At 40.8% G+C, this 13,240-nt stretch overlaps 1 protein-coding gene across 8 annotated transcripts in view; it reads right to left on the bottom strand.

The window, feature by feature from the left end:
- PUM1 (pumilio RNA binding family member 1) overlaps positions 1 to 13,240 on the bottom strand; it is a 148,697-nt gene that overhangs the window by 68,154 nt on the left and 67,303 nt on the right. For 6 of the 8 annotated variants that reach the window (XM_021716682.1, XM_021716681.1, XM_008066267.1 and 3 more), the window contains exons 4-5: positions 7,135 to 7,243; positions 5,986 to 6,164 (exon numbers count right to left, since the gene is read on the bottom strand). The exons of the other annotated variants lie outside the window; for them this stretch is intronic. In XM_021716682.1, coding sequence (XP_021572357.1) covers positions 5,986 to 6,164; positions 7,135 to 7,243 — 288 coding nt within the window. The remainder of the gene's footprint in view (positions 1 to 5,985; positions 6,165 to 7,134; positions 7,244 to 13,240) is intronic. 8 annotated transcript variants of the gene reach the window in all.

Here is a 13,240-nt window from a genome sequence, read left to right as displayed (position 1 = left end):
ATTATGGAAGGCTGAGGCAGAAGGATCACCGGAGCCCAGCAGGTCGAGGCTGGGGTGACCGGGAGCATGCCACTGCACTCCAGTCTGGGCAACGGAGTGAGACTCCAACTCAAAACAAAAAACAAAAACAAAAAAGATTGTTATTAGACCGAGCATGGTGGCTCAAACACGCAATACCAGCACCTGTGGAAGGCCAACACATGAAGATTATTTGAACCCAGAAGTTTGAGACCAGCCTGGGCAACATAGTGAGATCTCATCTCTACCAAAAATAAAAACAAAAAAGTTAGCTGGGCATGGAGGCATGTGCTACTCGAGAGGCTGAGAAGGGAGGATCACTTGAGACCAGAAGGTCAAGGCTGTGGTAAGCTGTGATTGTACCACTGAGTGACAGTGAGACCCTTAACTCAAAAATAAATAACTTTATTCGATTTTCACAGTCACAATCCTCTTCATTAACTCTACCTGAAGGTTTAAAAACTACCAGACGGCCAAGCTCGGTGGCTCAGCCTATAATACCAGCACTTTGGGAGACCAAGGCAAGTGGATTGCCTAAACCCACAGGTTGGAGACCAGTCAGGGCAATCTGGCAAGACCTTGTCTCTACAATAAAAATCAAAAAATTGGCCAGATGTGGTAGTGTGCACCTATATTTCTGGCTACTTGGAAGACTGAGGTGGAAGGATTGCCAGAGCCCAGCAGGTCAAAGCTGGAGCGGCTGTAAGCATGTCACTGCACCCCAGCCTGGGCAATGGAGTGAGACACCAACTCAAAAAAAAAAAAAAAAGAAGAGTACTAGACATGTGTGTTTTTTCTGCTGGGAAAGTGTTATGGCTCTAATCATTAGATCTTTGTCCAACTGATTTTTCTGAGTTATACGTATAGAATTAAGACACCACAAATACTACATTTCATCAAATCACACCATCAATTATAAGATATACCATCATTTTATGTGCCACTGGATAAAAAAATAGACTGGCAACTAAAGTGTGAAAGATGCATCTCAATTTCAAAATGAACACAAGTGGAGAAGTGTGTATTGTAGAACACAGTCTATAACAGACACTGGTATCACCCAATTCCTAATGTGTAGAAAGGTAAGAAGAGTGGTAACCACCAGATCCAGGAGAAAAAAGACAACATACTTATTTTTTTTTGAGTTGAAGTCTCACTCTGTCGCCCAGACTGGAGTGCAGTGGCCGCTCCCAGCCACCGCAGCCTCAGCCTGCTGGGCTCCAGCGATCCTTCTGCCTCAGCCTTCTAAGTAGCTGGAATTACAGGCATGCGCTACCACACCCGGCTAATTTTTTGTTTATTGTTTAGATGAGGTCTCACCAAGTTGCCCAGGTGGGTCTCGAACCCGCGGGCTCAGGCAATCCACTCACCTCAGCCTCCCAAGACGCTGGATTACAGGCTAAGCCACTGGGCCTGGCTAAGAAAGCATATTTTAAACATAGTAAATGATGCTTGTTTATATTATCGAGTCAGTGTCTAAAAGCTTGACATTGCAAAGTGGAGCACATAGACTCCTTGCTTAAGGTTAGCCCAATTCTTGAAAGAGTTCTAGCCTGTAGATAATTTTCTAATTACCTCCTAATGATGTACTCTTCCAAGGAAATTATTGTCTTACAGCGGTACTTATCAAATTTTAATATGCACACAAATTATCTGGGGGAGTTGTGAAAAACACAGTTTTGACTCGGTAACTCTGAGGTAGGGTCTTAGAATCTGTATTTGTAATAAGCTCCCAGGTGATACTAATGCTACTGGTCCAATGACTTTGAGGGGCAAGATCTCAAGTTTATAAAATATTTTCATATATATCAAACAGTCACGCAAATTAGACTTTGTGTTTTGATTATCCCCATTTTGCAGATAAGGAAATTAAGGTCCACTGGAGACTCCAACCCCTGACTTCTATCTGCATTACACTGTACAAAGATTTTAAACAAAATTTAATTAAAGTAGCACTGGTTACCTAAAATAAGTGCCTAGAAAAACAAGACATCGTTTAGTGGCCCAAATAAATTGCTATGAATGTGTATGCCTCCTCCAGTTCATAAAGCAAACACTGCCTACATAAAGAGTAGAAAGACCTTCCCAAGATATTTCTTCTAAAAATCGTTCTTCTGTGAGGTTTGTGTGGTATTCACCCTACTTCAAAGTTTTGACTGATCTTCTCATTTCTCTAGGCATCATAAACCAGCAAGATTGAAATTATGATCCACTTTTCTGACTGGCTAGGCATCAACCTATTTTGAAGATCAGCTAGTATTCCAGACAACCAATAGCAGGATCCTCAGATAGGCAATCTCATCCATGGGCCTCAAAAACAGTAATTACATCTGATTTTGCAATCACTCTGAATAGGGGGAAGGGAGGAATGTTATTCCAGGAATAAATAAAACAAAGGATACAAAAAGAAGGTCAGGCATGGTAGCTTATGCCTATATCCCAGTAATTTGGAAAACGGAAGAGAGAGGACCATTTGAAGCCATGAGTCAGCCTGGGCAATAAAGCAAGATCCTCATCTAGAAAGAAAGGGGGAGGGGGAGAGGAGGGCAGGGTGGGGAAGAGCAGGATAAAGTGGCTCATGCCTGTAATCCCAGCATTCTGAGAAGCAAAAGCAAGAGGAGAGGTTTGCCTGGGTCCAGGGGTTCAAGACCAGCCTGGGCAACTTGGTAAGACCTCATCTCTACAAAAAATTATAAAAATTAGCCATGTATGGTGGCACACACCTGTAGTTCCAGCTACTTGGAAGGCTGAAGTGGAAGGATCACCTGAGTCCAGCAGGTCAAGGCTGTGGTGGTTGTGAGCGCGCCACTGCACTCCAGCTTAGGCAACAGAGTGAGACTCCAACTCAAAACAAAAAAGAAGAAAAGAAACAAAACTTAGCCAGGCATGGCAGCTCACACCTGCAGTCCCAGCTACTCAGAAAGCTGAGCTAGGAGGACTGCCGGAGTCCAGGAGTTTGAAGCTACAGTAAGCCCTGATATCGCCTCTGTAGTCCAGCCTGGGGAAGAGAAAGACCCTGGCTCAAAAAAAAAGAATACAAAAAGAACAAATAAATAAAAGACTTCATTAATATTCTAAATTTCCCTGTTATTCTGAAAATTCCTCCCCTAAAGTTTGGGATTAACATGTGGAATACTACCAAAAATTTATAGTGGGTGCAAAAACAAAATAGGGTTGTCAGTTTCTTCTTGTCAGCCTGAATGTCTTCTTATAGAAGCAAATGAATTGCAAATGAATTCAAGAAGATTCAGGGAAGCTAAACAAAGAACTAAATAGCTTCATCCAAGCTGTAACCATAAAACAAAAATAGAAAACCCCACTGCAGAATGAGATTACTTTAGTTCTGAATCACCTTTACCTGAAAAGTTGAGGTCTGGATTCTCTGCTGTCAGTATCTGAGAATGACCTCTTAGTACTTACTTTGAGGTCTACAACCACTATGTCATCAGAAATGATGTTTTCAGCTCTCAGATTATATGGGATTAAAAAGAGGTTTACGAGAAGTACTGTTAATACAGCAACCCAAAAAGTAAAAACATCTAGGTACCCTGACCCATAAACTACCAAGTACCAGTCTTTCAGAATAATCATCTACAAGAAGCAGATATCCTATCTTCCTTGTTCTCTGAACTCAACACTTTGAATGACAGACTAGAAGGAAAGACTAACATTTTTCAAGAAGATGCATGCATACCATGAAAACTATAAAGTGATTCAGTTCATGAACAAAGTTTTGGTCCAGGTTTCATCCTAACCAACAGGCAAGGCAAAGCCAGCTTAGGCAGAAAGTCAACAAGGTACAACCACAAAGTTAACAAGTAGTTTGCTGACCCTCAAGGTTCTGTCCGCCAGACTGCATATGCCAACCATGTGACTTGATGTCGCTGGATCAGTCCTGTATCACTCTACAGATGCAACTAAAGTCAAAATGTGGGATAACATTTCATTACCCACAAGCTTCCTTCTGAAAAGAAGTTAGAACACAGAGCTGGAGACTTTTCATTCATCTCTGTGCACACCTCAAAAGCTCAGTAAATTATCTGACTATTCAAGAGTCCAATCGTATGACTTCATCCATCTAGCTTAAGGGTTTAACCTCCTCTAGAAACAATACTTTCATAAAAGAAGTAATAAATCACCAGTCTCCCAAGACAACTAAAGATAGAACCCACTTTTACCAAAGCAAATACTAAAATTTCTGTCATAAAAATAACTATCTAATGAAATGATTGTTTGAAAAATGGAAAATAGGCAAAAATAACTCAGTCTCACCATTTCATCTTTTATCACCTAATTCCAATTATTTTTCTGCTTCCTACAAACTTAACAGTAACCCAGGCACATGCTTCCTGGCTAATGCCCAAGAAATAGAAACTGGTCACCCACATGACAGAAAATTCACAGCTAGAGTCACCGTTTCCAGTTCACCACACTAGCAACTTACTAACACACAATACTAATTTATCTCCTTCAGTGAATAACTGAAAGTTTCAAGCAGTATTCACAAGGTAACACTGTTGCTGAGGAATCTGTGCTCATTAAGATGAAGAAAATGTGATGACAGAAAAAGGGGTGAGGTAGGGACAGGATTAAAAAAAGAGAAGTAACTCCATTCTTCCCATGAGACAACAGGCAAATGATAATTTGGCCTGATCCCATTCCTCACATCCAAAGAGTAGATCTTGTTCTTCCCAAGTTGCCCCCTGGGAAGGTTCAAATAAAAGAAGCCATTTCCTATCTGATCCATAAGCTACTAAACTTGACCTAAGTCTTTGCAGGGCCAAAAGACCCAGAAGCAATCAGGTCAACTTTATAATGCCTAGTACCCAAGAACTATACTTGACAAACTTGAGGAAGCGGTACCAAAACTGACTACTGTTACTCTAAAGAAGTTTTACGTGGAATAGGGAAAATAGGACCAAGCTATGATACTTAGCAACAGATGTATAACAAAAATACTAAGCAAAAAATGCCATTTGATAAAGGAAGACAGTTATGGTGGCAAAATTATTTATATAATATGGGGGAAAGAAAGTCTCTTAACTGATTGCTAACAGGTGGTAATAGCCCAAAATGACTTCTAGAAGTTTCAAAACGAGCTGAATCAGGAAAAAGGGAGGGAAGACAGACTCAGGGTGCTGCTCATGAACTTCTTAGCTATGACATGGAATATGAAAACAGACACAGAATACAAGGAAGACTCAAATGGAAATATATCTAAATCCAGAAAGTCAATGATGGGTAAAGAAATAGTTTTGAGAAAGTCTATCAGGATGCTTGAGGAAGACTGCTTAAGACTTAAAAGGGAAGAAACTACAGGCAGAGAGGCTGCTTTGGCTACAATTTAGCATCAGAGAAGTCAATGGATCCAAAAAATCCACAGATAAATAAACAGAATTTCTAATCTCCTGACAGACCAAGTGTCAGAATCAAAGCTATTCCAAGAGGACCAAAGAGGATTCTATAATTAACGTGTAGCTAGCAAAACAAGAATAATCCTATATATCTGATCCACTTTGAGGTTTTCTTCGGTAGTGGTAAATCACTGTTCTCATATCTGGAATTCCCTAACACCCCAGCTTCAGCTTTCTTTTCTTTTTCTTTTTTCTTTTTTTAATTCCTTCCCTTTTTTCTTTCCTGTTTTTGTTTTAAACTAAAAATGTTCGCTGGTAAGCCAATGAACTTGGGATCTAGATTTCAGTTCTTGCCTCAAATTACTGTCAATGTGTTCCCCTCAAAAATGCTTTATTTTTTAAAAATGTAGTTTACATCTCCCTCTATGGTTGCTGAGCTCTATTTACAATCAAAGTGTTTTAAAATATCCTGTGTAATTAGTGCTGTGAGTATCTAAGGAAACTAAACAGCCATGTTTTGCTTTAGGGGGGAAAAAAGAGAGAGAGAGAGGGAGAGAGAGAGAAAGAGAGAGAGAGAGAGAGAGATAGGAACAAGTTCCTCAAGCCAACTTACAAATCCTCCTTTTCTTAGACAGGAATCGCCCGGGGATGAGCTCAACACATACTCCACCATGCTAACGCCTAGTCCCCCACTCTCCGATCGTGGGGACAGTACAGAATTGACCTCACTGTTCACATGGAAACTCTGACCAGGTCTTCTCTGCACCATGATTGGCTGGGAAACTGAATGATCTACAAAAAAGATACACAAGCATGATACAGTGCAGCCAGAGGCTCAAACAAATTATGAGTGATGTCTCATGGATAAACCAATGACTGGGAATTGGGAAACCTGCCGTGGTCAGTTGACCCAAAACCTCCTATTATGTCTTTCACTGAATATGATATTCAACATATGCTAAGGAAACGGAACACACCCTCATTTATCCAGGATAGCAGAGGAATACAACAGTTTACATAACTGGTTTATCCAGCTAAGTGGATAAAATGTTTACCCTTTTCAAGCATCATGATTTCTTTTTAATATACTTGATTGATAATATTGCTAAAACAAAAATATGATTTTACAGCCCTTTTTAAATACAACAACATAACTTGTTCTTTTCTGATGACTCACTGTCACCATGAGGTTCCAGTCTTACATTGTGCTGTAATGTAGCACATCAGCTTTTGGGTTTTCTGTCTCTTCCTCCCTATCATCTGTCACTTCTTTCTGCTCTTGGTGTGTCTACCTTTACAAGTTTTTTCCTATCCCTCTTCAGGGATAGTCTGTCAGAAGAATGTTCATGCCCAGTGACATGATTTGGTCCCAATCACATTTAAAGATATCTCATCCCATACACGGTACACAGGGGAAAGGGGAGAAAAAGAAACATGAACTTCAAATGGCAGGTGTGGATTTTCCAGTTCCAAGTATGTTGACAGCAGTACAGAACAAAAATTTGTAACTAAAATTATGGTAATTTCAAATTAGACTATTCTCCTGTTGTCTAACACTTCCAAAAATACTGAAGATTTGATTTTCTGTTAATTGTTTTAATAAATTACATTATATAAGCTCCTTAATGGCAATTATACTACAGGACAGGACACTGCTTGACATGCTTATGTCACTGATGTAAAATTCATGACTTGCCAATTGTTGAAGAAAGGAGCTCTAAGACAAGCATAAATCACAGTACAGATGCTAGATCTAGATTACCTGATGTTCCCCAGGCACTGTCTCGCCATTGATCACCCAGGAATATTCCTTTTGGTCCATCTTTGCTGGATTCATCTGTTTCCCAAAACTTTTTACCTGGCAAGAGCTGCTGCAAATTAAAAATAATAGATGCTTTTAAAGAATTCATAAAGGATGAAAGTACAGCAGTCAACACTTTCTTTTAGACAAGGGTACTGAAGATGCTTGTGTGCCCTGAAGGTCTTTAATCAAAGTATTCTGACTACAAAACTGTGGTCAGAGCACTGCTATATACTTGATAAAAGTCACAAAGAGGCCTAAGGCAAGGGGGAGGGTCAGTGATCAAACCTTCCAATAGAGGCTCAACTTAAATATCTAGAATCATTCACTTAACCCATGCCAAAATTGTTATGCAGGAGGAAGGGAACCAACATTGGCTCTGTTAGCTCACTGCTAAACAGACTCTTACTGAAAAAGAAAATATCTACAACTATTAAAAAAACACTTCTGCCTATATGTATACTAACCACCATACTACAGTTACTAGAGCTGAAGCATGAACCCAGCTATGAAATCATAGAGGCAAAATGCACTTCCTTTATATACAGAGATTCTATTAACCAAAACGCTTCCCAACCATTAACATATTCAAGATTTTGGAAAAACAGGAAAAGCTACTCCCTTATTATTTGAAGAGAAATAAAATCTCCTAACCCTTTCAAGCAAAACGTAGTACACTTTTGCACAAGATCAAAGTACCAGTGACCAGGACTACAATGTGAAATTCCACTAGAACCCCATCATGCTCCCTTCTGGCCAACAGCTTTATTCACTAAAATGTCCCCTCTAATCTCTTCTAATTGTGCTTTCTTTTCAACTGGTATAACTCAGATAGGAAATTAAAGTTGAGATAGTATTTAACTACTGCTTTTGAGCATAAAAGGGCATACCTGGAGATTTTAACTCCTCAGAGGAACACAATAAAAACCAGAAAGTACAAAATATTTGCTCTCCTCCTCGAGGATACGATTTACTTTCCAATTTAATCCATAATCCAATGAGAATGAAAGAATAACTAAACTTCTCAGTCATTAAAAGATATCTCAGCTTTCCAAATCTAATTTCTAGCTTTCTCAGGATAATTGTAATCTACCCTTAAGTAGCCTATAAATCTAAATCTATCTCATGGACATGAGTTACTACCTGGACCAAAGCAATTTCCCATATACTTTTCTCTTCGGACACTAATTTGTTTTTTTGTTTGTTTAAGAGACAGGATCTCACTGTTGCTCAAGCTAGAGTGCACTGACACAATTACAGTCTACCAAAACCTCAAACTCCTAGGCTCAGACAATCCTTCCACCTTAGCCTCTTTAGTAGCGGGGACTACAGACGTGAGCCACCATGTCTGGTTAATATTTTGTAGACATGAGGTCTCACTATGTCGCCCAGGCTGATTGCAAACTCCTGACCTCAAGGATCCTCCTGCCTTGGCCTCCCAGAGTGTTGGGATTACAGGCACACACCACTGTACCTGGCCCTGATTTTATTTTTATTATTATTATTATTACTTAAGTCCAAGTCTCACTCCATCGCCCAGGCTGGAGTACAGTGGCATGCTCATGGCCACTGCAGCCTCGACCTTCGGGGCTCAAAGCAATCCTTCTGCCTCAGCCTTCCAAGCAGTTGGAACTACAGACATGCACCACTATGCCTGACTAATTTTTTGATTTACTGTAGAGACAACATCTCACCAAGTTGTCCAGGCTGGTCTTGAACCCCTGGGCTAGGCAATCCTCTCATCTCAGCCTCTCAAAGTGCTGGGATTAAAGGCGTGAGCCACCGTGCCTGACTTCTAATGTGTTTTCTAATCAAACAAAATCACAACAAAAGACAAATTTTGGTCTAGTATTTAATTGCATAGATGCTCAAGTTTCCTTGAAGATGAGCAGTTATAAGTAGCACTCTTCCTGGTGTACTTCTCAGGTCTGTTATTTTCAGGGGGTGTGGGGGAGGATAAGGAACAAGGTAAAATGGGAGGAGAGTCCAGATAAAAGCTAAGCATCAGGAAGCACTGAACTAGGCAACTCTGAAGTGCCCTGGGAAATATTACTGAAATGCCCTGGGCCTTATTCTCACTTTATTGATTAAGGAAGTATTTTTCATGTGGCTGTGATAATTAGAGATATTGTTGGTGATGTCTAGCACACCAGGTTTTCAATAAGTGTGTTCAACTGCTATACAAGGGACAATTCTAGAATACTTGTTTTTTAAATATTGTATCATTTTGGTCTCGAAAATGCCCTATTTGAAGATTACAAATAGTATTTCTTCCCCCATTATTTGAACCCTTTTTCCAATTAAAATTCTCCTTTTTCTCTTGTATTTTATAGAGTGAGAGTTAACAAGAGTCCACATCAACTACTCCTTTGTGTGCCTAAAGAAAGAATGTCAGCAAAGGGACTTGGTTAACTTTATGCTCTTATACTAGCTAAGGGAGCAAAGGTAATCAAAACCATTCTTATCCTTTATTTTTTTACTTTCATTCCTCTCCACAGAAACTTGTAAGTCTTTATTCAAAACTCAAGGAACAGCTTCTGAAACTACCAGCCTCCATATGCAAATATAATCTTGTCCATACTTTGTCAAATTGCTTACGAAAGCAGCAACCTTTCAGCTCAAGACTTCAAAAATCAGTTCTGGGATCCTGTCATCTTCCACCACTGTATGCCAGGTTGTCACACAGTGCAAAGCCAGCAAAAGCAGATTAACACATAATCAAGGTTGTTTACAGACTAAATTCTCTCAAAAAGAAGTAACAATACAGCAACATGAAACAAAGTGATAAAAAGTTTAGGTTCTACTTAATGGTAGTAATAAATGTAACAAGTCTCAAAGGAATACACACCCAAAAATTCAATTCCCAAGTCCAGACACCAAGAGGCAACCTTTTCTCCCACTATTATATTATCAATATAATTATAAATCCCAAATAGATGCTAGGCGGAGTCCAGAAAGTACTAGAACTCCATACACTTTCACAAAGTAGCAGTGAGAAGTTGAAGTAACTACTATCAATGAAAGCAGCAGGGAATGAAAAGGCAAGTTTGAAAGAGATAAAGAAAAAAGAGGTGAGAGAAGAGGGTGGCAGCATGCTGATGGGGAGAAGAGAGAGTGGAAATTATGAGCTGCAGGATGCTCTGCAAACTGAGAAAGCAAAATACTGAACCAAGGTGCTTGGGCAAAGACAAAAGTAAACTTAGCAAAGCTCTTAAAAGTTTCTGGATCTTATCTAGCCTTTCTCTCTGTCCTCTAAAACACATCCATCTATAATCAACTGGCGTGGTAAGCAGCATCTTAAATGACTCTTAATAAACTTCACCTCCAAGTACTCCAACCCCTTACATAATACCCTTCCCTTGACTATGGGATGAACCTAGTGACATGCCTTTAAGAAATAACATAAGGCAAGTGGTGAGATATTACTTTCAAGATGTTATAAAACACTGTGACTCCCATCTTGCATATACTCATCTCATACTCTTGCCCTCCTGTTTGCTTACTTTAATGAAGATTGCTGCTATGTTGTGAGCTGCCCTATAGAGAGGCCCATGTGACAAGGAACCAAGAGAGATCACTGGACAACAGTTTAGTAAGAGCTGAGGCCCTCCCTCAGTCCAACAACCTGTGAAAAATATATCCTGAAGTCAACCACATGAGTGAGTTTGGAAATAGATCCTTCCCTAATCAAGCTTTGAAATGAATGCAGTCGTGGGTGAAATCTTGACAGAGGTTTGTGAGGGATACTGAAATTGATGAACTAGATGACCTAGCAAAGCCATGCCCTGAGTTCCTCACCTATAGAAAAGAATGAGGCTTAAAGAGCGGTGTTGTTTTAGGCAGGGCATGGTGGCTCACGCCTGTAATCCCAGCACTTTGGAGTGAAATGAAAGAGGATCGCTTAAGATGAGGGGTTGGAGACCAACCTAGGCAACTGCATCTCTACAAAAAAACGTTTAAAAATTAGCCAGAGCCAGGCACAGTGGCTCAAGTCTGTAATCTCAGTACTCTGGGAGGCCAAGATCAGAGAACTGCTTGAGCCCGAGTTTGAGACCAGCCTAGGCAACATTAGCAAGACCTCATCTCTCCAAAAGAATTTTTTAGAATTAGCCAGGTGTGGTGGAATACTCCTGTAGCCCCACAGTCCCAGCTACTTGGGAGGCTGATGAGGGAGAATCGCCTAAGCCTAGGAGGCTGAGGCTGCGATGACCCATGACCATGCCACTTCACTCAAGCCTGGGCAACAAAGTAAGATCCTGACTCCAAAAAAAAAAAAAAGAAAGAAAGAAAGAAAAGAAAAGGCAGATGGTGGTGCATACCTGTAGTCCTAGCTACTCAGGAGGCTGAAGGAGAGAACAGCTTGAGTCCAGGGATTCAAGGCTGCAGTGAAGTATGATAGCACCACTGCACTCCAACCTAGGCGAGAACCTTGTCTCTTTAAAAAAAATAAAATAAAATAAGCTGGGTGCAGGGTTCACACCTATAATCCCACCACCTTGGGAGGTGAGAGGACTGCCTGAGTCCATGCTTTTGAGACAAGCCTGGGCAACTTGGTGAGACTTTATCTCTACAATAAATAACAATAAATAAATAATAATTATTTTATTTTGTTTTGTTTTGAGTTGGAGTCTCACTCTGTTGCCCAGACTGGAGTGCAGTGGCCGCTCTCGGCCACTGCAGCCTTAACCTGCTGGGCTCCGGCGATCCTTCCACCTCAGCCTTCCAAGTAGCTGGAACTACAGGCACGCACTATCACGCTCAGCTAATTTTTTGATTTATTGTAGATTTGAGGTCTCGCCAAGTTGCCCAGGCGGGTCTTGAACCCGCGGGCTCAGGCAATCCACTCACCTTAGCCTCCCAAAGCGGGGGATTACAAGCTGAGCCACCAGCCTGGCTTAAATAATAATTTTTTTAAAAAACTGGCCAGGCACAGTGGCTCACACCTATAATCCCAGCACTTTGGGAGGCTGAGGTGAGAGGATTCCCTGAGGCTGTGGCGGCCATGAGGGTGCTGCCAGTGCACTCCAGCCTGGACAACAGAGTGAGACTAGGACTCAAGAAAAAGAAACTAGTTAGGCCCTGATGGCACATGCCTGTGGTTCCAGTTATTTGGAGAGCTGAGGCAGAAGAAGCACCTGAGCACAGCAGGTCGAGGCTGAGGTGGCCGTAAGCATGCCACTGCACTCCAGCCTGGGCGACAGAGTGAGATTTCTACTCAAAAAAATAACAACTTGGCTGGTGCAGTGGCTCAAGTCTATAATCTCAACACTTTGAGAGGCAGAGGTGAGAGGATCTCCTGAGGCAGGGGTTCAAGACCAGCCTGGTCACCCCACATCATGGTTGGATGGATGGATAGATGGATGGATGGATGAATACAAACAATTGTGTTGTCATAAGCCACTACATTTGGGGGTAATTTGTTATGAAGCGATAGGTAACTAATACAGTTGTGAATATGTGGAGGTATTTTTGTATATTTCAAACACTTTAAAGAGTGTTTTCAAGAAACACTTCTTGTTCCACTTCTAATACTTAAATCCAAGTGCTGAAAGTAAAATGCTTTTGCATTTGAAAAAAACGTCATTACCTCTGTTCCATTTCATGTTCTCCCCTATTTTGTCTGCATTAAAAAATGACTACAAACTAGATGCAGTGGCTCATGCCTGTAATACCAGCACTTTGGGAGGCTGAGGCAAGAGGATTGCCTGAGCTCAGGGATTCGAGACCAACCTGAGCAACATGGCGAAAACTCATCTCTACAATAAATCAAAAAATCAGTTAGGTATGGTGGTGCATGCCTGTCATTCCAGTTAGTTGGAAGGCTGAAGCAGGAGGATCACCTAAGCCCAGCAGGTTGAGGCTGCAGTGGCCGTGAGCATGGACGACAGAGTGAGACTCATACTCAAAAAAAAAAAAGACTACAGCATGTTTATGTTTTTGTCTTACTTGTAAAATAGACTAATAGGTGCAAAAAATAAATCATCTTTAGCAACCCTGAACTTATTGTTCACTGTGAGTTCTAATAACTTATAAGAAGGAATATTATGATACCTGAGACAGTTTAATG

Source organism: Carlito syrichta, unplaced genomic scaffold (assembly GCF_000164805.1).
Source record: "Carlito syrichta isolate Samal-C Ts95f unplaced genomic scaffold, Tarsius_syrichta-2.0.1 Scaffold308872, whole genome shotgun sequence".
NCBI classification, from domain to species: Eukaryota; Metazoa; Chordata; class Mammalia; order Primates; family Tarsiidae; genus Carlito; species Carlito syrichta.
The sequence above is the reverse complement of the archived record's forward strand: the minus strand, read 5'-3'. Positions and strand labels throughout refer to the sequence as shown.